Source organism: Nicotiana tabacum, chromosome 21 (genome assembly GCF_000715075.1).
Source record: "Nicotiana tabacum cultivar K326 chromosome 21, ASM71507v2, whole genome shotgun sequence".
NCBI classification, from domain to species: Eukaryota; Viridiplantae; Streptophyta; class Magnoliopsida; order Solanales; family Solanaceae; genus Nicotiana; species Nicotiana tabacum.
In genome coordinates, this window is record NC_134100.1 from 79,668,593 (window position 1) to 79,694,440 (window position 25,848).

Consider the following 25,848-nt stretch of genomic DNA (forward strand, 5'->3'; position numbering starts at 1 on the left):
GTGTCACTATCCTATTTGTGTATCTATAACTAACATAAGAAAAATAAATACAAAGAAAAAAGAATTATGTATAACAGCTGTACAAGATGCTTTTTCTAAAACCTTCAATCTTTGTGTATTGAATAAGGCCCAATCGTGTAGGGATGAGAGAGCCCAATTATAAAAGACAAAATCTATAAGTAAAAACAGCCCAGCAACCCATTAAATTATTCCAATAAGTGAGACCCTTTTACTCAAAGATTGAATAAAAGACTTTGGTCTTTATTCAAGACATCTTTAGACTAAAACATCAAACTTAGCCGACCAAACCTCACCTTTCTTAATTTAGCCATCTTTAGTGTTCTGATGTAGACGCCTTTCACCGGAGACACCATATTCCAGTCCAACACAATCTCTAAATAACATGTTTTCCCAATATTCTATTTGGCATTATCCTGTTAGTTCAGTCACAAAGGCTAGTCTAAAATTCCTGAAATATCACATTAAAGTTTAAAATCTTTTAATAGTTTGAGGAGTAGTTTGAATTCTTGAAAGTGGTAAAAATTGTATATAACGGATTGTGTCAAAACAACATGGAGTGTTTTAAAGAAGGAATTGAAAGAAACAGAAAATATATAAGTTGAAATGAAGGGAGTCAAAGAAACAACAAAAATCAGTACTAACTTGATTGACAGAATTTCATATTTAATCTAAAAAAAGAATTCCCATTCTGGGCTCAGGATTTGCAGAAGCAGAAAAAATCATACTAATGCATTTGTTCAAGACAGGATTCACCGAAGAAAAAATTATCATTTATATTTCTTAATACATTCTGAACCATAGAGAGAGCTAGATCCAGCCGTAGTAGTAGTTATTTCAAGGACCAAATATTCTCCACAAGATTTAACAAAACACCAACCCAACTCACACGGTGTACTCGTTCACAAATTCCATGTATATCAACTTTTCTCCAATCTTTCTTTGCAATGTCATATAAGAACATGTGCCAAATCGTACTACTGTTTGAATTTAATGTAATCTCTCCCTTAGGGTTGGTGTTAAATAAAGGCAAATATTTTGTGTTTATTAACTCTAATGGTAGTGCAATTATATGTTTCACCCATGTCTCAGTTTCACCAGTACCATTAAGAACATACAAACTAACCTTGTCATCGCCTCCAAACTTTCTTTGATCTACAAGTGCAACTTGTCCCTTTATTTCTACTATTTTTGGTGGACATTTTGAAGTCGATACCCCATCAGGTAACAAGATCATTCTAATTAATTTTTCATCTTCAACGCTGAATGCAGCTATATTGTAAGGCTTTGAAAGCCTATTTACACAATAAATGACTCCGCCGATATAAACAAAATTGTATATAGGGAAAATGTTGGCGCAGTCAGGAATCTCCCTCCACAATTTGTCCACCCCGATAGTGTAAATCCAATATCTCACTTTACATGAATAATCTCGATCTTCTAGCATATACTGTGCCTTGATTACTTTATATTTCTTGGTGGTGGGATCAAAACCCAGGGAGCAACAAGTGATTGAAGGTTGTTGATTAGGAAGAAAGATATGTTCTTGTGTAAAAGGATTACAAACAGCAACATCTCCATAAAAGTTCCATAGACAAACTAAGCCATTGGTAGATGCCAGAGAGTGAAGCTTACTGAAACGTGACTGATTCAAGTACTGAATGACATTTTCGCGAGTCGTCAAAGATGTGCAACTTACATGAAATTGAGCAGTGGAAAACTTTTGATGTGCTTCAATGAATAAGGGTTCTGATATAAGGGAGCAAAAGGATTTCGAAACGCACCTAAAACGCATTAAAGACTTGGCAGGAACCTCTTTTAGAATTTCAAAGATAATCTCGTACGGAATACATAAATTACCAATGGCAACAATCTTCTTTCTCTCCATGTATACCATCTCCTATAATATTATGTGAAAATTGATATTATAAAGGTGTGTTTTAGTTGGAGTCAGGGTTTGTATATATTGTTTAGGTTATTCCCTTTGTTTTTGCTAGCGGCCGATAAGCTATATAGGGTTCAATATCTATTGGAAAACGATTGTGAAGAACGGAAAATACGGAAATTGTTTTTGTATCACAAATATAACCTACCAAGAATACAAATAAACTTCTACTACTCTCCTCTATATTCTTCACTGATCACATCACTTTCTACCATCTCCTTTTTTTAACAAACAGAGGCATCAATCTCTATATAACATGCACGTTTTCCCAATGGTCTATTTGGCAGTACCTTGTTAATTTAGTCATGAAGGCAAGGATAAAATTCTTGAAATATCACATTAAAGTTTACAAAAATTTTAATAGTTTATGGAATTTAAATACTTGATAGTGGTAAAAATTGCATAAAATGGATTGTGTCAGACAATTTGGCAGAAGTGTCTGTAGACAATAAATTGCGTCGAGAAAATAAAATCAAAACCGAAAATATTGCAACAATCATATTATTTGATTTCAAATAATATGAGTGTACAATCTCTATGAATCCTCTGATTCTTCTTTTCAATAGTAAATAAATTCAAGGGCCTTTAAGCTTGATCTTGAATCTATATTTGTTGTCACGAAAGATAATCTTGAATTCAACTAGCGCGAACTTTGATTTGAACTCGTACTCCTTGAATCTTGATTTGTTCTTCGTTCTTGAGCTTGAACTTGATTTGTTCTTCGTTTTTGAGCCTTGAACTTGATTTGTTCTTCGTTCTTGAGCTAGAACTTGATTTCTTGAACTTGAACTTGATTGCTTGAAGCTTGAAATTTGTGGAGGAATTTGCAGCGTTTGATCCACGAGCTCTTTCTTGTTTCTTGTTATAACTTCTGGTCTCTTTTCTGGGTTATGAAGACCCTTATTTATAGTTGTGGAAGGGAGGAATTGTGATAAGAACAAACTCTTTCCGACCAATCAGATTGAGGAGTGACAAGGCCGCATTTGATTGGCCAGAACATGCCACTTGCATATGTGGCGCGATTTCGTTGGCCTTTTAATGTGACTTGGCATGCCTTGTCATTTGGACATGTGGCATGATCCTATTGGCTCTTTCGTTTGACTTGGCGCGCCACGTCATTTGACGCGTGGCACCAAACTGGGCCTCTAGAAAGATGACATTGTGGCCTTAATGAAGTGGGCTCATCACTTTAGCCCAACTAAATGGGTTAGCCCAGTGGATTAAGACTTATTTATTTAATCCATAAAAATTGGACATATACAATTAATCCACTTATATTAGCCCAATAAATTTATTTGAAATAATATATCTTGAATTTCAAATATAGTCCAAATTATTTTATGAACTTAATTTTAATAAAATTTATATGTCTACAAATGCTCCCTACTTCAAGACTTATCAGGAATAATATCCCAAACATAGAAGACTAGGCTTGAAGTACCATGAATGCATGGAACGGTCATTAATACCCCATAACTTCAATATGAAGGAAAATTTCATGTCTTATTTCCTTTAACGATTCTGGGCATAAGGACGAGCTTTCAAAGTTTTAATTCTCTAAATCCAAAGATTTTCCCAAGTACAGATTTGATTAAGGAATCTTTGGATGGTTAATTGCTTTCTTCTTTTTTGTAATCTCAAACCAAGTGCCAAGAAATTTTGAGATGATAAAGTGCACGGAATTAAGATGGGATTTATATTGACTTGAGCTTTCCTAGCCATGATGCGGCATCTTCCCTAAGAAACTTTTGCAAGAATTATAGATAACATCTCCAACTTCACGTGGTTTAACAAGGAAACTACATGCTGCTAATATAGACTTCCACACTCTTGGCACCAATTAGAACACCGCCACTACTAGTAGCCGAATCCTTGTTGGATAAAAAGTCAGTCTCGCGGCTTTGCAACTAATCCCACATCGGAAACAAACTTTTAATGCCCTCTTCCATAAATCTATATAAACCTATGTGCTCACGTGTTTTTGCTTTTTACGTTTGTCTTCTTTTATTGTCCCTTTTTTTTGGGTAGGTCAAGAATAGTGGGATGAGCTCTTGCATGAAGATGGTGATCTTAGGGAGAGATTACTCTCAATGTGGCTCGACTATCGGAGAAATTACTATCAATGTGCCCCTATTATCAGAGAGATTATTATCAAGAGACTTACTTGTCCACCTTAATATTGGAAAATATAGTTTTCTTTTAAGGACAAACCCACGAAGAGGCCAACTTAAGGTGCAAAGGGACTCATATGTCCACCTTAAGATTGGAAAGTTATAGTTCCCTTTAAGGACAAACCCACGAAGAGGCCAACTTAAGGTGCAAAGGGACTCATATGTCCACCTTAAGATTGGAAAGTTATAGTTTTCTTTTAAGGACAAACTCACGAAGAGGCCAACTTAAGGTGCAAAGGGACTCATATGTCCACCTTAAGATTGGAAAATTATAAAGCTTCAACTCGAAGACTTCGTCCACTTGACGACGTTGACTTGAACAATTGGAATACTTTGAAGATTTGGCGGACTTTGCATACTTCACGTTGAAGACCGACAAACTTGAAGATTTGATGGACTTGAAGATTCGGCGGACTTTGACGCTTCAACCCGAAGACTTTGAGGGCTCAAATACTTCCACTTGAAGACCGGCGAGTTTGAGAACCTCAGCTTGAAGACTTGGAGGCTTAAATATTTCGACTTGAAGACCGGCAGACTTAAAGATTTGGCGAACATGAACCCTCGGATTTCAGAGCAAATACTTGGCATCCTCCTAAAATCGTCCCATTGAAGATACCAATTTACCATGGAGGGTTGCCCTCTTTAAATCAAATAGGATCCGAAGTTTAACAGAAGAATGGTATCTCAGCTCAATTTTCAAGTGATGATTGCATGAATTACACTCCATCGTACTTTATTCGGACAACGATTGGGGGGTTATGTATCTTTTGAACTTATGCGACTGAACTCAGAATGAAACTCTAAGGTGCCTATGTACCTCGTTGAAGAGGATCAAGTCATACCGTAGTTCAGAATGAGTGATTTATTTTTTATTTTTTTATGTCCTAACTTTTGCCTAGGCCGCCTCTTTCGAGGTTTTTAACCTAGCGAATTTTTTTTGTGAGTCGTACACAGTTTAGACTCATGCGGGCCAGGAGAGTAGGAACATGCAGTTTAGGCTCATGCGTCAAGGAGAATAGTGACTTGCAATTTAAGCTCATATTTTAGGGAGCTTTGTGACTTGAAGATTTTGCTCAAATTTGAAGAGATTCATGATATGCAGTTTAGGCTCGTATGTCGAGGAGCGTTGCAACTTGAAGATTTAGCTTACAATTTGAAGTTCCGCTCGAATTTCAAGAGCTTCATTACTTGAAGATTTAGCTCACAGTTGAAGAGCTTTGCAGCCTGAACAGTTTGCTCGAATTTGAAGAGCTTTACAACTTGAAAACTTTTCTCACATTTTAAAATCCTTACGTCTTAAAGTTTGGCTCTAATTTGAAAAGTTTTGCGACTTGAAGTCTTTGCTCGATTTTGAAGAGCTTTCGGCTTGAGTCTTTGCTCGAATTTAAAGAGATTTTCAACTTGAAGACTTTGCTCGAATTTTAAGAGTTTTGCGTCTTAAAGTTTGGCTCTAATTTGAAAAGCTTTGCGACTTGAAGTCTTTGTTCGACTTTGAAGAGCTTTCGTTTTGAGTCTTTGCTCGAATTTGAAGAGCTTTGCAACTTGAAGACTTTACTCGAATATGAAGAGCTTTGCAATTTGAAGACTTTTCTTGAATTTGAAGAGCTTTGCAACTTAAAGACTTTGCTCGAATTTGAAGAGATTTACGTCTTAAAGATTTAGTTCAAAATTGGGGAGCTTCGTGACATATAATACAGACTCATGTGCCAAGAAGTATTACAACTTGCAGTTTAGGTTCGTGCGTTGAGGAGCATTATAACTTGCAGTTTAGGCTCGTGCGTTAAGGAGCACTGCAACATGCATGGACTCTTCAACTACATCTTCGGATGAATACTTGCCCCCATTCTCAGCATCCTCTGCTTCTATTTCATCATGAGGCTCAAAGCCAAGAAACCTTTGATCTCTACTTGTATCCATACACAATTTGATATCATGTGCACGAGTTGCTAGTTCTTCAAATGTTTTGGGCTTTATGCCTTGTAAGATATAGCGAAGACTCTAATGCATGCCTTGAATGCACATTTCGATACCAAAAGTTTCGCTAAAGTGATCTTTGCAGTTGAGGCTTAAGCTCCTCCATCGGTCGATGAAGTCAATAACTGGCTCATCATTTCCTTGATGGGTGTTTGTAAGTTCGATCATGCTTACGATGCGTCTTGTGCTATAGAAACGATTGAGAAACTCTTGCTCAACTGCTCCCAACTACCGATAGAACCAGGTTCGAGATCTGTGTACCAATCGAATGCATTACCTTTAAGAGAACGAACAAACTGTTTGACAAGATGATCACTATAAGTCCCAGCGTTGTTGCATGTCTCGACGCAATGCGCCACATGTTGCTTGAGATTTCCTTTTCCATAAAATTGTTGAAGCTTTGGAGGTTGATATCCAGTAGGCATCTTCAAGTTAGCAATCCGTTGTGTGTATGACTTTGCATATGCGAGGGAAGATTTACTCGGAGGATCAATTTTATCTTCAATCTTCCCCATGATGAAGTCTTCCAATTGATCAACATGAATTAGACCTTGTGAAGAAACTTGGATCTCTTTGACCATGATCATTTGCCTTGCAGCGGATTCTCCCCCTTCTTTATCTTCGAAAAGATCCATAGGTGCTTGAATTGATTTTTCTTCAGCTAAGCTCTCGATCTCATTTGCTAACTTTTTGAGGCGAGTATCTCGATCCTCCATATACTTGGTCAACTTCTCAAGTGCTTTGGTCAAATTTGCAAGTTGTTCTTCCATGGTCGAATTGTTAGATCTTGTTCTTGAATTTGGAAAAGAAGAGATGAGAGGTAGAGATCGTCCCACTAGGCATTCCAGAATTTGTAAACAATAAATTAGGTCGAGAAAATAAAATCAAGACCGAAAATATTGCAACAATCGTAGTATTTGATTTCAAATAATATGAGTGTACATTCTCTATGAATCCTCTGATTCTTCTTTTCAATAGTAAATAAATTCAAGGGCCTTTGAGCTTGATCTTGAATCTATATTTGTTGTCACGAAAGATGATCTTGAACTCAACTAGCGCGAACTTTGATTTGAACTCGTACTCCTTGAATCTTGATTTGTTCTTCGTTCTTGAGCTTGAACTTGATTTATTCTTCGTTCTTGAGCTTGAACTTGATTTGTTCTTCGTTCTTGAGCTAGAACTTGATTTCTTGAACTTGAACTTGATTGCTTTAAGCTTGAAATTTGTGGAGGAATTTGCAGCGTTTGATCCACGAGCTCTTTCTTGTTTCTTGTTATAACTTCTGGTCTCTTTTCTGGGTTATGAAGACCCTTATTTATAGTTGTGGAAGGGAGGAGTTGTGATAAGAACAAACTCTTTCCGACCAATCAGATTGAGGAGTGACAAGGCCGCATTTGATTGGCCAGAACATGTCACTTGCATATGTGGCGCGATTTCATTGGCCTTTTAATGTGACTTGGCATGCCTTGTCATTTGGACACGTGGCATGATCCTATTGGCTCTTTCATTTGACTTGGCGCACCACGTCATTTGACGCATGGCACCAAACTGGGCCTCTAGGAAGATGACATTGTGGCCTTAATGAAGTGGGCTCATCACTTTAGCCCAATTAAATGGGTTAGCCCAATGGCTTAAGACTTATTTATTTAATCCATAAAAATTGGACATATACAATTAATCTACTTATATTAGCCCAATAAATTTATTTGAACTAATATATCTTGAGTTTCAAATATAGTCCAAATTATTTTATGAACTTAATTTTAATAAAATTTATATGTCTGTAGTGTCAAAAATGGAAACAATTGGAAGAAAATCACATCGAATTTATATGAAGAATTACAGTTTGTGCTCAAGATTTGCATAAGCCTAAAGAAAGTCTAATCGATTCAAAAAAAAAAAAGAAGGGGGAGATCAATAGGGATCAAAATTCATGCATGTTAAAGAATGCAATTAAACAAATATGAACTTCTGTCTCTCCATGCACTTTGCAGAAGAGGAAAAGAAAAATGAGTACATAACATCATTGCTTAAAATTTCAAAAGTAGGAATGAACCTAAAAATCACACACAATACTTATAACAGAAATTGAAATGTTTGTATTGAATGAAATCAGAAAAGGAACTATAAACACTGATAACATTATACAAGGAGGGCTTTATAAAGAATAACTCTATTCACCTACATGCTGTGACTTTGGTCACCTTGAGGCTTGAAAGCATGCACTTAAAATAACTTAAGGGACATATGAACCTCAACCTTTAGCATTCAAGTTTACCATTTCAGACAATCTCAAGGGCCAAATACTCTCCACAATATTTAGCAATACACTAATTAATCTGTATCTGCACAAGGAATTTGCGTTCATAACTTCCATGTATCTCAACTAGTTTCCGTTCTTTCCTTCCAATGTCATATAAAAAGAGGGCCGAACTCTTCTTGTCTGGAATTGATAGAATCTCTCCTTTAGGATTGATGGTAAACAAAGAGAAAAGACAACCTCCACCTGTCTTTGTTAATTCTGAGTTCTGACGGTAGCTCAATTATATGCATTCACCCATTCCTCAGTTTCACCAGTACCATTGAGAACATATAAAGCAATTGTGCTTTTTTTTTTTAAATATACAGGACCTAATAGTGCAACTTGTCCCTTTATTTCTACTATTCGTAGTGTATATTCAGAAAACCTCAATGCCCATTCTCTATCGGGGAATGAAATCATTCTAGTGAACTTTTCATCTCCAACACTGAATGTAGCTATGTCACATCGAATTATATTTACCCAATATAAACACAGTTGCCATTTGAAGGGAGAAAATTGGAGCAACCGGAGATCTCTCCATAACTTGTCCACTCCAATGGTGAAAATCCAGTATCTCATTTCATTATTCCTAAGGTGTGCCTTGAATACTTTATGTTTCTTCGTGATGGGATCAACACATAGGGAGCAACAAGTCACTAAACGGTTAAGTGAAAATTGAATACTTGGTTGTGACAGATGACCATACTGTTATGAGAAAATTTGAGAGCAAAGAATGAATTCATGAAACATATATATAAGCAGCATGGTTTAAAGGTGTCTTTGAGTTGGACTCGGTTTTGCAGTAACAATAACGGACTCGGTGTTTGGATGTTCTTTTAGGTTTAGGTTATTGCATTTTATTTTTAGCGGCCAACAGGCTTTGTAAAAAACGACTACATATAAAATTTTGTGTTAAATAGTATCCTTGTGAAGAAGCTTATTAAGCTATTTTAAAACGGAAACATCCGAATATATCTGCTTTGTTTGTCAGAATCTATCCATGTTCACTCCTCGTGCAGAAAAAATTTACCATTTATTTTTCTTAAACATAACTGAAACATGAAGAAGCCTAGGCCCCTGAACCAGCCAAACGTCGCTTGGTGGCATTGGAGACAGACACTTGACCAAGCTTGTCTGTTTCCGTATATGGTGATCGCTCTTTGAGAGGCATATAGTGACGCATCCATACACCAGTATACACCTGAAAGAGAAACAAAATTAAGTGAATAAACCCGGCAAAGTTCGATAAGGGGAAAAATTTATAGGACTACAAACTTACCTAGGGGATAACAAGTCAGAAGAAGAGAACTACAAACAAATCAATTATAAGCAGTCCAGCAAAGTAGCCAAAACTCATTAGTTCCTAATCAGACCTTCCACCTAAAATTCATTAGGTTCTAAACGAGCACCTTTATGTTTTCTGGATCTTCTAAGATGCCAAGGCAATCAAGAGACGGAGGAAAAATCCAAAGAGCCGAGGTTTTGACTTGGCACAAGCAAGTACTAAGCGGCTAACATAAAATTTAGTAATTGCTAATAATAGTCTTCTTTGTACAGAATCTGATTATACCAACATTGAAAAGCCAGACCAAGTGATTTTACCTGTGCAGGTCTCATTATCTTGGTATCAGGATCATCCAGGGACTCTCGCCAATGAGACAAGTAACCAGCCATCCTAGGAACTGCAAACAAGACTGGAAAGAATTCCGTCGGGAATCCCATTGCCCTAATACATGACAAAATATTATCATTAGAGAATTATCATACTGAATACCAAAAAGATTCATCTATCTTTGTTCTTACCTGTAAATTAAACCAGAGTAGAAATCAACATTTGGATACAGCTTCCTTTTTACAAAGTACTTGTCTGAGAGTGCGGCTTTTTCCAGAGCAATAGCAACCTGAAAATAATATGAGAAATTTTGGGAACCATATAAATATTTGGTCATTGAGAGAAAGCAGTCCATATCACATCATCTCATGCATGGGATTTAATAGATGTACAGAATTAACCAGCCGGCCAGAAGTAGAGATACAAGAAATTTGGGTGGTGGCATCAAATGCTCCCTGACTCTGTGTTACCTACCATAATATGTAATTCGCAGCCAATCCAATCTCTCAATTTTGATATATAATTTTCATATTTCAGAGAAACGAGATTCTATCACCTCTTCCACATAGTAAGAGAGCGAACAGGTACACTCGATGTCGTTGTAGGATAAAGATGTAGTCAAACATCCGGCATTAAAAAAAAAAATCCCCTTAGTTAAATTTACAATGAAGAACCGAAGGGAAATAACTTCTTCGAATCAGAGGTAGAACTAGTGTGACAAAAGATAGAAATTTAGCTACCCCAAAAGATCTGATTTTTGTTAATTTGAAATTGCCGGAGAAAGAACAAAGACTTCCTATGGAACCATAAATAGTGGGAAAAAGAAGCTTAAATGACCTTCTGAACAACAAAGAGAAAATAGTGCTTCTTCCAGAATAACCAAGTAACCATAGAAGATAGAATGGATTTTAATAGACTTGTTTGAAGGTAACCATAGAAGAACATTTGGAAGGTGGTTTATTACTGTTGTAGTTGTGATATAACTAAAATAACTCAAATTTTCTTTATCAGCTTTTGTGTGAAAGTGAGTTTAAAACCACCAAAACCTAGCTCAAGACCAAGCCGAAACCACCTGAGCGTGCAATGCATATACTTATTTTAGTATGGATGCAACCAACTGGGAGAAGTTCGCTTCACACTTATTTCTTTCTAGCATATATGAAATGTTTTAGTGGGAACAATCTTTTATGTAATTAGGTTTGCACCAACTTTACTGCTTTAAGCTCTTCTCCTGAAATTCGAGAAAATCTGAAGTCCACGAGGATTGCTTAAACATGGATAAAAATATCATGTTACTTCTAAAATTCTAGCAAAAACAATTTAAATGATGGAATGGACCTCTTGGAAACACCAGCTAGACCAAGTAATCATTTTTAGAAGAAGTGAAAACCTTACCTCAATCAAAGGATCCCGACCAACAATTGAAAATACTTCATCGGCAAGCTTCTTAATGACTTTTGCTCTGGGATCATAATTTTTGTAGACACGGTGCCCAAAACCAGACATTTTTCGCTTCCTAAAGGGACGGAAGTATAAGGAAATTCATATGGTTAAAAATGTACAAGACAAATCTTCTGATGTTACAACAATGAGTATCAAAAAATGCTTGCCTGTTCTTCACACCCTCAATGAACTCTGGAATATTTTCAACGCTTCCAATCTCACTGAGCATCTTCAGCACAGCCTGTAACCATGTAATAACATCACAGGCAAGCACAATACAACCCAGCGCAATGTCATGTGAGAGACATAAAGATACAGAGGACTCATAAAATTTGAAACTCCCCTATACGCTCATTACTTGCTGTAGAAATATTTTACCTCATTCGCACCCCCATGGAGAGGGCCATACAAAGCTCCCACGGCTCCAGCTATAGCTGTGTATACATCAACCCCACTGCACAATCATTTGTATATAAGGCGTGTATCTTATTTATACATCAACCCCAAATGCACAATTATTTGTATATAAGTCGTGTATCTTAGTGCTATTGTCTGTGCAAAATGATGCCTACCTTGAAGCAAGATGACGTGCTGCAGCAGTAGAGCAATTCATTTCATGTTCTGCGTGTAATATGAAAAGAATGTCGAGCACCCGAGCGAGTCGAGGATTGGGTTTGTAAGACCTATTACCTCTGTAAGTAAGGTAAACAAAAAGATTCATTTAATTTATTGGCTGCACACGGAAGAATTGAAAGTGATGTGATGGCAAATGCAACAAGGAGAAGTCCACAGACACGTTGATTTTTACGATGACCACTATATTTACAATCATTCCCTGGCCAGTAAGAACCAGGATAATTACTTCTATCCAATTTAGGCATCATTTAGAATTCCGGACATAAACCAAAAAAAGCAAAGTGGAACAACAGAACATACAATGAATCTAGCATGTACAAGAAGTTCTCTGCATAAGAGAGATTGTTAGATGGAAGGACAGGTGGCCTTCCAGCCATTCTTAAGTAAGCAGCTGCAGCAATTGTAGGTGCCTGCAAATACAACGAATAGAATGCTTATTACTACTTAGTACTTTACACTCAGTTGACGAAGATCACAAAGAACATACATCAAACTTTAACGCAATATCGTAGTTCAAAATATCAGAAGTTCAGACAATCAAAGAAAAAATAGATGAAGGAAAGGAAAATAACCTTGCCAAGGATCCGGACTATTTGTTTATCTCTCACTTGTTTAGACTTGTATATATCCTGCCCCTGCATGAACAAAGACAAATGATCAGAATCATGAAATAAAATGGTGCAATTCAAATGCTTGCTGTCCAGCTATCATTAAAATCGGTCAAAATTCAGAAGGATCTAATTCAGAACGTAAATCATTTTTATTTTGATAAGGTAGTAAAATTTCATTAATAAAGTAGTACCAAGAGGGTACTAGCAAATGTACAGAAGATGAGGAGCAAGCTCCCAACTAGTTACAACTCTGATCAAAAAATTCCAAAAATTCAGCACGTAAATCAATTTGTGATCTCTCAACCCTTAGTTGAGAATTTTGCTTCTTAATGACCAAAATTCAGGCTTAAGAAGTGTCTTTAATAGTATTTCTTTTTCCATTGAGATGGACCACTAAGCAGACCAAGAGAAGCAATTTACATTGTACACCAAAAAATAAGTTATGTTGTCTTGTTAGCTTATAAAGGAAGCTAAATGATCATCCAAACTGGAGGAAGGGCCAGTTAGGATATTTAATTGTTCAACTTTGTGTAAGAGACACTTCTTCCGATCCATATACAAAGATGCCTTAAGATTTTCCTTTGAACTATTTGAGTTATCCAACTCGAGCTATGAGAATAGATATGGTTTCTTTTCCATTTGCTGAAAGAAAGAAGAAAGAAAGAGTTGGGATGTTTTTCAGATTCTAACCGGCAAAATGGTGGGCAACACTAGTAGCTCTAACAGATACCCTCTTGCCAACTACAAAGAAACTTCAGGTGGGGACAAGAGAGAGCAATTTAAACTACAGTATGAAATTGAGCAGAAGAGAGGGTTTAGACAAATAGCTGTTCCAATATACCCCCAAAAGAACAAACAGAAAAAAGATAAAACATGCTTCTTCACAAAATATATGAAAACAAATTTCGCTTTAAGTTCTGAAACATTTCAAGGTGGCAATTATAACATTTCATCATGAACCCCTTTGTTCAACTCTCACTAGGATAATAAGAAGCTAACTTTCAAATTATTATTCGCGTTACTGTCAACTCTTAGAGAGACACCTAGACAAAAAATTTGACAAGCATTCTCATCAGAAACCTACATTGAACTCTCTAAATATCGAGAAGCTAGTAATCTTCTTGGTGGTAAGACAATCATGATGAAGCAATGTCCCTTAATTGGAACTAAGAAACTAAGTTCATCTCAGGGAACCAAAATGAGATCGCAATGAATTTAGGTAAATCAGAGAAGCTTTGGCTACAGATTATACATTGGTCAAACACTTCCACATATGGTGCATCATAGCAAAGAGGGAGAAGAGGCTACACGAGGTGGAATATTTGAAAATGTTGCTTACTCTCAGAGCTGGATTGGCATCAGGATGAAAGACAGAAAGAGCACTCATTGCACTGACAAGAACACCCATTGGATGAGCATCATGGGGCATCGAATGTATAATATCCTGCATCACAAAATTGCAATTGGTTCAGATTTTTTTGGACTCCAACAAAAAGCAGGAACCCAACACCGAACACTCAACAGCATAAACTTTTAAAAAAAGGATTTTCCAGAACTGTTTAAAGGACATAAGGTATGACCATAAATGACCATATTTAAACAACTGACATTAACCCTCAGGGGTTGGCCTGGTGGCAATTGACTTGAGCCTTGGGGTTTGCTCCCTTTCAAGGTCTCAAGTTCGAAACCCACTGGGTGCAAACAATTTCTGAGGGCCATCGGACTGGGTAAAACCTGAATTAACCGTGGTGCACTTGCGGGAAACTCCTTGCCGAGGGCCTGTGCACCCCCGGGATTAGTCGGGGCTCAAAGAGACTCGGACACCCGGTGCAAATCAAAAAAAAAAAAAAAAAAACTGATATCGATATATACAAAGAAACATAAAACATAATCACATAAATACTGATGATGTGAAAATCTAATAGAAGTACTTCTTCCTCCCCTTGCAGGCTTGCACTTACATTCTCCTTCTACTAGTGAAGGGTGTTAAGAACTAAGAGAATTTAATGCAGTTATTTTGAGGGATATGCCTAGTTTAATAGTATGGAGTGTTCTTAATCTTTGTGCCAAAATTATAGATTCTGGTAGTTAGGGAACTTTTCTTATTTCATGTAAGGCTAAACTTGCGTATTTCTAGTAGCTGAAACTCCTATTTAAGGAGCTTTCTTGTATGTTCTTTACAACCAATTCAATACGATTTTTTTCTTTCTTTCTATTTCACATAGTATCAGTGTCTCTTCCATCTCGGCAAAGATTGCAGTAGTTACACCTACCGGACAAAAGGCTTTCCCTCTTGTCATAAGTTTTCAGTGACCATTTTGGAAGATGTAGTGACTGACCAAACATGTACAGTAGGTGAAATGCCCATGGGGTTTCACAAGTTTCATACTCCAAGACCACGAAATTTATGAGAGGGAAAATGTTGCAGACAATAGCTAATAAGTGCAGAAGCACTATAAGTTCATCATTTAAGTAAAATCCAAGGATGTTCCTGTCTTCAAGTCATGGAGAGCATTTTGCGAGTGACAAATATTTGAATCCATTATAACTCAAGCTTTCTTAGAAAACTAAAATATGAGCGCACCAAGATTCCTTGTGGAACTGCTGAATGTTGTGAAACTGTGAACTCCCAATCTGCCAACTGGTTCTCAGATGGTAAATTACCATACACTGCAAATTTCAATAAACACAAACGAAAAGATAAATCAAACAGATAAGTCAGATGTATGGATCTGCTATTTTTGTTTTGTGGGTTTTTTCTTTTTTTTTCTTTTTTTTTTTTGGGGGGGGGGGGGGGGGGAGTTCGAGCAACATTAGTTTTCCTCTGCATGTATAGCTGAAAGAAGTTCATTGTGAATGGAAGCAAAAAGGCTCAGTAATGGGAATAACCGAATAAGTGCTGAAGTTTAGAAAGCATGTGATAAGCGTGGAAGTATGCAGAAAAAGATAATGCAGGGATTGATGTATCTCTCTATTTTTTTGGTAAGTAAGACTAATGTGAGTTATCAGCCATGGAAAGAAGAGGCGAAGGCAGGGACTAGTGATAGAGTGTGAGTACTATAGGTTTACTCAGGTTGTCATATGAAGAATATAATTAAGTAAAATATGCAAAACATGCTTCGTAGTTCAAAATGTTTCAGCTTGATCAAAGCAGAACAAGTATGCATCCACAGTGCACCCTTGGTGGGCCCAGACCAGACAACCAGTGGACAACCTCCCCCAGGGTAAGGAGGTTTATCGGAACTGCCTACTATTTTCTCAGTTTATAACTCCAAAGTTCTATAGCATTACAGCTTGATTCGAAATTTAACACCTACGGAGTTTCATACCTAGACATATGCTTTTCTATTCCTTCAAAAAGCTCCTAGAAAGTTTGAAATTGTCAAAGTTATCTACCTCAAGCTGATTCTTTACGTCTATCCAATTGACTCGTGATGCGCGGATCTGATCTTATTTCTATTCAAACGCCATAGTCTTGAGCAAATATTCATACTTTTTCCCATTTGTCATTAAAACTCAGAGAAACCTTCACCACTATTACAATCTTTTTAAACCTTGCTCAATTATTTGATAATCAAAAAGCTACAGTTACGAAAAGTTTCAAGAGATTGCAAAATCCATTCAGAAATCACTCTAGACATCAGATACCCCCAATGGCAATGACTAAAAAGTACAAAGGCTTCAAAGATGAATCTGGGCCAGCAATAGCATAGGAACCTGTAATTAGACATTTAAATGAATAGAGATTTTCATGAGAAGCACTTACTCAAAAGATAAGCCACTTCCAAGAAGGAACTTCCCTCAGCCAGCTCTTCAATTGGGTAACCTCGATATCTGAGGATACCAGCATCACCATCTATATAACATATTGATGACCGAACAGGTGCTGTGTTGAGATAGCCCGGATCATAAAGCTTGAGACCCTTATCATTTTGTCCTGCTGTTATCTGTACGACAATTATATCTGGAGTTAGGAAACATTCTCAGGAAAAAATATGGCTGACAGTGGCAAGAAACAAAAATGATAACATGGGTAATTATTTGGAATTTAGAGCTCCAATGAGATATAGATCATGAAACAAGCACTAAGATATATCTGCTGAGCTCAATTGGCCCAATCTTAAAAATACTAGGACAAATAGCTCCATAATCTATCTCGCACTTTGCTGGAAATTAAGAAAAACAGAACAAGCAGGGTTTACAGCATCCCTGAATCGAGAACATCTACATGCTACGCCGGTAGTACAGATGCCTATAGCCAGAGGCATATACACACACACACACACTAAGATATATCTTAGTTGAGCTCAGCAGATATATTAGACTTTAAACCATATGTTTAAATTATAGATTTGGCCAAGCATGACAAGCAACTCTACCCAAAGTAAACTCATAGAATCGTTACTTTCAGAAAGCCTTGTTGACATCAACAAAAGAAGGCAAGGTCCAATTCGCAACGTTGACAATCTAAACTGGATCTGATTTAGACAGTCATCCATCCTTTATCAACATCAATAACTCATCTATGTACATTCATTTCTTTTTCATGTTTCTGACAATTTCACTTTCTAATATCAACTCGATTTCTCTGCATTAGCTAATTCCTATTGACATGTTTGATTGAGTTAAAGATCACAAAGCAAGTCCTTTCTTGCCTCATTATTGTAAATATTTTATGAAACAAGTTTTAAAAGCCTTTTAATAAATTTGGCTTCCTATTGATACCAAAGCACAGCTAATGCAGTCTATAATAGCTCAGTTTTAAATTTTAAAAAAAAACAGGACCGAGATTTCCACTATCGCAAAAGTAGTTACAAAATTATAGAAAGTAAAGAGATCAAAATTAAAAAGAAATTCGGAATTTGATTTAATGAATACCTTTTTCAAGTCGGTGGCTTTGATAGTGCCTTCCTCGGAAACTTGAACCGGGTACCTCTTACCGGTTCGCTCATCGATAATCGTCAACGCGCCTTTTAGATTCGGCGGCGGCGCAACGACGGAAGTGGCGGATACAACGGAAGTTTCTAAAAGTTTGGAATCGGAGAGATTGACTGAAGCGGCGAGGTGAGCTGAAAGTACAGCTAACCGCCCTCGCGCAACAGCTGAAGAATTCCCTTTCTCCATTTGAATGCTCTTTCGTTTTTCTCGAAAATTTTCTGTGATATGTTTGATGATGATTAGAAAGGTAATGATATTGTGTTTGTTGTGTATATATATGTGTGAAATGTATTGATCTTGATTTCATAAATTGGAAAGTCAAGTGGGGAAAGGCAATTTCTGAGTAGCTTGCGGTGAATTACTTTACTGGAAAAATGGTCCGATCTGGCTTTTTTGTTTTGCGGCGTGTCAGGGTAGATTTATCTATTACTAGTATTTTGGGCTCTTTTCCACGGAAAAGTATTTCATAATGAATTTTTAATTTATACGCAACGATAATATAAAATTAAATATGTTATATGGATTATGGACTATAATTTAACTTGTCTAACAGTTTGTCAATCTTATTTTTATGTAACTAATTTCATTATTATGAAAGAATATTATTAATCAAATGTTATTTAAATTAAATTTAAATCTTTTTCATCAAGCTCCCCTTGAGCTCAATGCCATATATACCGTGTTATAGCATGTTTGGCTGTACTTTTAAAATTAGCTTATTTTGAAAAGTATATTTTTTAAAATTATTTTGGTGATAAGTAATTTGTGTTTCGTTAATCAATTTGAAATATTTTTGTACAATAATTAGTGTTTGGTCAATCTTTTGAAAAGTGCTTTTAAGTTATTTTTCTCAAAAGTACTCTTCAAAAAAATATTTTTTGAAAAAAGATATTTTTTTCTACTTTTTAATAACTACTTTTACTTCTACTCAAAAATATTTTTTTCTTAATTAAATACTTTTGGGTAAAAAAATATTTTTGTCCAAAAAGAAGTATAGACAAACAAGCTATGTTAATCTTAACTAATTAATTCCTTTATAGCTCATCATATGCATCGCAAAAACAAAGAGGAGTTTGTGTATGACCTTTTAATATTCTCAAAATTTTCATAATTTATGGATGTTTTAATTTACCTTTTCTTTAGGAGGAGAATTGGGCACCGGACCAGGCGAAGGATCTCAGTATTGGGCTGGCAGATAAGGTCACTCAATTTTTAGGAAAAATTAATTAATTTAAAGAAAGAGAAAATAAAAAACAGAGCAATTCAAAGGCAGTGACGTAACGCAAGCGATTACAGCGATTTGTCTTGGGATGTACAAAATAATGGACGTGGAGTGGATAATATATCCTATTTTCCTAATTCCATCACGTTTTCCAAGACGGTAGTTAACGACGTTATCACAAGATTTATTTTTAGACCTTTTCTTGACTTCTTTTTTGTTTCTTTTTGTGCTATTTCTCTTTAGCCGTTAGTGGACCTTTTGAGGCCCAAGCAACAAATACACGAAAATGTGGAGGCCCAGTTCTAGATTTTTCCATGAGAAATCATCACTCTATCGCCACTCGACTCAAAATAATGTCCCTATTTTACACAAGCTATCCTTTTAAAATTTTATTAGCAATTTAATAAATAGTCAAAATCCTAAAATTTTATTCTTTCTCCTACTTCTCCTCCATCTCCCTCCCCACCTTCTCCCTTTTTCAACCTACCAGTCACTTCCATCTTTTTCCTCTTTGTTTATCTTCTCCCTTCTTCACTTCTCCCTTTTTCTTCCTTCTCTTCTCTTCTACTATAATGAAACCAAATTATTTTTTTTATTTTCTCTTTATTTTATCTACAATTTCATCCTCCTTCACTTAGATGAAAAAAAACTATTTTGTTTAAGTAATTTCCCGCAAAATTCTGACTGTGGTTGTCGCCTTCTTCGCTTTCTATCCACTTTTAGATATGGTATTGCATGATACTTTTTTGGATGAATTTTATGAGAAGATGAGAAATAGAGAAAATAAAATGACTACTGCCGTAGAAGAACAAAATCCCAGCCAAATTGGTTGTCCTCCATTACTGTCAATACCATTTTATTTATATATAGTGTAATTAGTGTATAATTATTATATAATATTTATATAATCACTGTGTATACATTATGCGATGATGATACATTTATTATACATGTACTATACAAAATTGGACGGGAAAGATTATAGTGATTGCGGTGAATATTGAGAATTTTATATATAATGTGTATAATTATGTACGCACATTTGTATGAAAGGTGTAGTTATACTAATATAATACATATATGCTATTTATACACATTTCATATAATTTTATATATAAAGTGTATAAAAAAGGGAGTTTTTTTTGAATTTTTGAAAATAAAGACTTTTAAAGAAGAAAGAAAATATTTTTTGTATTTCGATTTTTTTTTCCGAAATTTCGAAAGAAAAACTTCTAAATAAGAAAGGAAATATTTTTAGATTTTTAGAATTTTATTTTGAATTTATGAAAGAAATACTTCTAAAGAAAAAAAAAAGAAAATATTTTTGAATCTTGAATTTTCTTTTCAATTTTCGAAAGAAGAATGAAAATATTTTTGGATTTTGAGAAGAAATTAAAAGGAAAATATTTTTGTATTTTTTTAAAATTGGGGTCTAAAAAAAAGACTTTCTAAATAAGGAAGTAAAGGAAAATATTTTTGGATTTTTTGAAAATTGTGGGCCGGAACCGATGAAGTTTGCCTACGTATATCACATCCGGTGAGAATCAGACCCGCGTAGTTCATCCAGTTTTGACGGAACTGAGGAAACATGACCTTTGAAATATTGGCTTATTTTCTCTCCTTTTTTTTTCAAAATTTCGGCAGATTTTCGAAATGTTTCAAATACCTACCTCACTCTTGTTTTTTTTCTTCTTGATTTTCTTTCCCTATTCTAGAAGTCGGTCAACATACAACCCGAAGCAAATGAATACACAAGTAGGAAGTAATGCATCATGATGATTTTTTAATTTGGGTACACCTGTCCTGGACGGACTCAACCCATGTGTTGAGTCCCAAAGTCAAATGCACGTGATGCAAACAAACGTTCCTACTAGGGATCTGGCATGAGGTTGTGTTATTCTAAGTTTAAATCCTGGGTGTATTGTTCTAGACCTGGCTTACCCGAGCGGACAACTCGAGCCGAGGGGGGGGAAACATACCGGGAATACAGAAGCTTCACCGGCTTTGCAACTTATCCGAACCTCGTTCTAAAATTAGGATATGACTCTAACAGAAAAGAAGCCACGCGAAGCGCACACTTCTCAGAAGATTTAGAAGACTCAAATAGAAGATGGGTGTCGTAACAGTTTGTATATAATTCACAAAATATCAAAGCGGTAATGAGAGGCAATTAGCACACTAGGCCCAAACATGTAATATCAGACAATCAACAAAAGCCAAGTATAACAATCATCTAAGCTCGAATTCTGAACCCTGAACCAGAGATTCTGGATTCTTGTCCCCAGCAGAGTCGCCAGAGCTGTCACACCTTCTTTTTCTCGAAGGGGGGGATATGGGAGTTTTTCCAATTTAAGTGACATTAATCGAAATGGGATTATTTATTTATCAGAGTCGCCACTTGGAATAATTTATGGTGTCCCAAGTCACCGGTTTATTTTAAATCCTAAATCGAGGAAATTTGACTCTATTTATGGTCCGCGAACACAGAAAACCGGGTAAAAAATTTTGTTAACCCGGGAAAAAGTGTGAGGCACTCCCGAGTTCCGTGGTTTTAGCACGGTCGCTCAACTATTAATAATTTGGCCTAATTATCTGATTTATTACATATTTAAAACTTACGGTACATTGTTTATCTTCTAACCGCTTTTAATTGTTTATGGAATTATGTTTGGAACAAGCCACGATGTCGTACACTTGTCATTTTGGCACACGTTGCAACCCGCGCCACATAAAATGTACCCGCAATTTACGACATGCTTGTTTTTATTATTGTTTGAAGTTGTGGTCGAGTCACGTGAAACGCACACTCGAATTGGGGTTACGTATCATAACTATGCCACGGGAATCATACCCATAGTCACGATGATTTATTATTAATCGCGCCTAAAGCAAAACTATGCATATTCATGGTTTGATTATCCTAAAGTTCGAGATTGCATGTGAGGTACAAACGTTATGGAGATATACTGTAAGAGCCAGATCATTCTTTCCTAAGGGTTTTAGACTATTCAAGATGACATTTAATTTCCAGAAGCAAACATTATATGGAATTATAAACTAACATGTTATCAACTCAATTTAATTTATGAGATAACCGACAGCCAACCAAGAGAATTATCGAACTTGATTCAAATTTACAGCACAAGTACATTCTGAATTCGCAACACTAGTATAATAACACTTCGGCTACACCAGCTCTGAACAAATACACGATCAGGCCCTATTACTGGGCTCCATACCCCAGGCCCAATGGCCTAAGGTCCAGACTCGTTCAAAGGACTCCCAACTGACCCAAGTTATAAGTTTGGCCCATTTATGAAGTCCCTGTTAAGACGAAATCTGGAGAAGAACATCATTCACCCAAATTTCGAAACCATGTGTAAGCTAAATTAGAGGTTAAATTTACAAAGATAACCTACTCCATAGCTACTGATTACAGTAGCTAAATTCATGAATTATTACAAACCTTTTCAAAACAAATCTCGTACAAATCATTCATCAGCAGGCAACCCTCAAACTTAACGTTACAGAAGACTTAACTATTGTTATCAAGGGCACTTTGCTTATGAAGCCCTTTATTACACAACATAATGCCTAACGTGAGCCTGAGCTTCCTACCTGAGGACTTCTGCTTCCAATTACTCTCCCAAACTTACGAAGAAATAGCCATTGGGCTATTCTTCATAAACTGTTTGGCAAATCAAATGGCCCACATGTTCAGGTTTGACTAAGGTATTGCTGGTAGTCTCATCCAAACAAAGTCATTTTTTCTTGAGAATGTATATTAACAGCAATAGGAAGAAAACAAAAAGCAATACAAATGGTCAATCCAAGCAAAACAACTTAAACAACATTTAGAACTAACAAACCAGACATACAAGGCTGAAACATGCAACATGTCACTATGAACGAACTAAATCTGCCCTAAAAAAAATATCAGCAATAAGAAACTATTTAAATACATTAGGATTTAAGTCAATACATCGAAAACACAGTGATAAGTCAACAAAGAGAAAATTAGCAATCCATTTTGAAGCATAACCAATGTATAGAATTGTGATAAATACCTAACAACAGATAGAACAGCTGAAGAGCCAAATAAAGGCCAAGAGAGAAATAACAACCAGCAGAACTGAGTAGCAACCAAGGAAACCAAGCAACAATCCTAGCCTTAAAGCTGAGCCTCAAACACAGCTAGTCAACAGCAGCAGCAAACCAGAGAAAAACAGCCTTAAATCTGGGAATTTCCAGTATTCTCTAGAAGAAATCCATCTCAGAAAATGAGAAGAAGATTCAATTTCAAAGAATTCTCCCTAAAATCTGTCTATTCCCGATTGTATTTGAGAGGAATAAAACTCAATCTAAAAAAAATCCACCCTTCGTCTCTGTGTGAAGGGTGTATATATAGGCTATCTAAAATCAGAGAAGGTCTGTTGGGGGGAAGGAATATGTCAGCGTGAATTCAGGGAAGAATAGACGAGGGGAGGGAACCTTTTTCCAACTGAAAAATGCCAACTGTCCCTTCTAGAAACAGACTATCTGCTTAGGCTTGGGCCAAATGTTGTGACCTAAATGGCCCAAAACCAAGCCTAGATTTGACCTTAAAGAAAAACAGCCCACAAATGAAACAACATATGCCATAGTGGAATTTCAAATAAAATCAGAGATTTTACTAAATACTTAACTTTTGATTAATCTAAATCAGTTTATCAGTTGAACTAATTGAGCATGCGATTAACGACGGAGTTTAATTAACCGACTGACAGAAAAGAAGAAAGAAGGAAAAACAACAAAACAAAAACAAACAAGAAAAACACAGAGCCAGAACAAATGAGGAAAAAGAATACTAATTTAAACGCTAAAGAAATGAGTAAACGAAACAACCCGATAAGCAGTGAAAATGATGAACTCTAGCCGCGAATCGATGAAAGGACCGGACTCCGGTAACTTCGAAACGGGTCGATACTAGCCTAAAATAAATGCTCTCAACAAGATTACTCGATGCATGTGAGTCTTGAACTAAAATAAACAGAAACACCAAAGTAATTTAGAAATAAACCAGACTAGGATTTTTCTGAAATTTTAGATCTAGGACTCGCTAATTTTGGTGGGGGTTTTTTGATGAAATTGATGGGGGATTAGGGATTAGGAGGGTATGAGGGTTATAGGGTGCGAGTTTGAGAGGATTTGGAGTGGCGCCGCTGGCGTGGGGATTCTGGGCGGCTAGGGTTTGAGTGAGTTTGAGGGAGAGAGACGAGGGGTTTGGGGGGCGACTAGGGTTTGGTGAGTGAAAGAGAGGGAGAGGAAAATGAGATGGGTCTCTAGGGTTTTGGGGGGGGGGAATCCGACAGATATAAGGGTTAGAGGGGGGAGTTACGGGCCGTTCGATCGAAGGAGATCAACGGCTGAGATCGTTATTAACGAAACGACGTCGTTTCGGTTAAATGACGAGGCTGGGCCGGGTGAGGAGGTTTGTAGATGTTGGGTTGGGCGGATTTCGGGTAATTGTTTGGGTCAAAATTGTTTTGGCCCAAATTTGAGACCAAAACGGGTTTTCTTTCTTTCTTTTCTTTTTTCTTGATTTTAAATCCTAATAAAATTAATTAAAACCTAAATTAAATCTTAAATCAATTTAATTTGTAGAAATAAACCTAGTTATCTATTTTACCATAATTAATTAATTTAGACTAATGAAGGAAGAATTACTAATTTGTAATTTAAAGCTAAAAATGTAAAAATGACTCATATGTATATATATTTTTTGATTTTCGTTTAATAATGCAATTAACTCATGCAATTAAATCCTAAATGCAACTAGACCTAAAATGTTATGCACGAAATACTTTAGCCATTTTAGTATTTTTCTTATGATTTTAGAATGTTAAATATGCAACTAAATGCAAGCAACAATTAACCAAAAATCCTACGAATTCTACAAAAACTAAAAACAATTAAGAAAAAATCTATTTGTGAATTTCTATAGGAATATTTTAGTTGGGCAAAAATCACGTGCTCACAGCTGCCCCTCTTTGCTTGGAAACACGAAGAGTTTTCGGGCAAAGATACATTGAGCAAATACGAGCGATTTTTGACCGTTTGTATACTCCATGGAAGCATTTTGAAAACGTTTGACCGAACCTTGCTTCCGAGGTTGCCTACATATCCTCGGCTATGGAGGAACCAGGTCAGTGTAGTTCTGGAAGTTTTGGTAGCTGGAACTATCGAGAAGCTGTGATTTCACTGTTGTTGTTGCTGCTGCTGCTCTTTCTTGTTGAGCTCCCTATTACACCAAAGTCAAAATGAAAAAGAAACTAACTAAGCCTATCAGCTACGAGTTACAAGATTCCTATCTATGAGTCTTCTGAAGCATGATCTTGAGTCTTGAATGGTTCTTCATGCGGACTTTTGACTTGGACCTTGATGTTTGCTAACTGCAGGTGCTAGTTCTTTCTTCTTCAGCTTTTCGGATCAAGATGGGACATGCAAAGCTTGCGACTTCAATCATGTCTTGAGCAGCCCATATCTTTTCATCTACTTCTGCATTTTGGATTCACTTCTTTTTTTTCTTTTTTTTCTGGATTGAGACTTCTTCCTTTGGTCATCTCGGACTATCAGCTCGTATTCTTGAGGTGAGCTTCTGCTACTTCTAACTTGAATTGAATCCTCAAATGGCTTCCCTCGTTCTCCAGGTGGGCGCCTGATGACTTAAAACTCGAAATAAATTCCCTCATTCTCCAGGTGGGCGCCTGACGACTTACACTTGAAATGAATTCCCTCATTCTCCAGGCGGGCGCCTCATGACTAACTTGAACTTAAAATGAATTCCCTCGTTCTCCAGGTGGGTGCCTGACGACTTACACTTGAAATGACTTCCCTCATTCTCCAGGTGGGCGCCTGATTACTTAAAACTGAAATGAATTCCCTCGTTCTCCAGGTGGGCGCCTGATGACTTAAAAACTTGAAATAAATTCCCTCG

At 36.4% G+C, this 25,848-nt stretch overlaps 2 protein-coding genes across 2 annotated transcripts; both read right to left on the reverse strand.

Moving 5' to 3' along the window:
- Window positions 1-850: 850 nt before the first annotated feature.
- LOC107815225 (putative F-box protein At1g32420) lies at window positions 851-1,915 on the reverse strand. Its single transcript, XM_016640807.2, has one exon. It carries the CDS (start codon window positions 1,913-1,915, stop codon window positions 851-853), a length of 1,065 nt encoding a protein of 354 aa, XP_016496293.2.
- Window positions 1,916-9,289: 7,374 nt separating this feature from the next.
- Window positions 9,290-18,095, reverse strand: LOC107815303 (citrate synthase, glyoxysomal). Its single transcript, XM_075241567.1, has 13 exons — window positions 17,591-18,095; window positions 16,479-16,659; window positions 15,297-15,382; window positions 14,052-14,156; window positions 12,674-12,736; window positions 12,402-12,511; window positions 12,038-12,157; window positions 11,844-11,919; window positions 11,633-11,706; window positions 11,418-11,538; window positions 10,214-10,311; window positions 10,013-10,136; window positions 9,290-9,611 (listed from the first exon to the last, which is right to left on the reverse strand). The coding sequence occupies exons 1-13, from the start codon at window positions 17,834-17,836 to the stop codon at window positions 9,480-9,482; spliced, it is 1,536 nt and encodes a 511-aa protein (XP_075097668.1). The 5' UTR covers window positions 17,837-18,095; the 3' UTR covers window positions 9,290-9,479.
- Window positions 18,096-25,848: the final 7,753 nt, after the last annotated feature.

What these genes read in the sequence shown, in the direction of transcription:
- LOC107815225 (XM_016640807.2), bottom strand. Translation starts at nt 1,915, where the DNA reads ATGGTATACATGGAGAGAAAGAAGATTGTTGCCATTGGTAATTTATGT.
- LOC107815303 (XM_075241567.1), bottom strand. Translation starts at nt 17,836, where the DNA reads ATGGAGAAAGGGAATTCTTCAGCTGTTGCGCGAGGGCGGTTAGCTGTA. An exon ending in TAGTCCGGATCCTTGGCAAG is followed by an intron (nt 12,512 to 12,673) that starts GTTATTTTCCTT and finishes TTGTATTTGCAG; the next exon opens with GCACCTACAATTGCTGCAGC. An exon ending in TACTCTGGTTTAATTTACAG is followed by an intron (nt 10,137 to 10,213) that starts GTAAGAACAAAG and finishes GTCATGTATTAG; the next exon opens with GGCAATGGGATTCCCGACGG.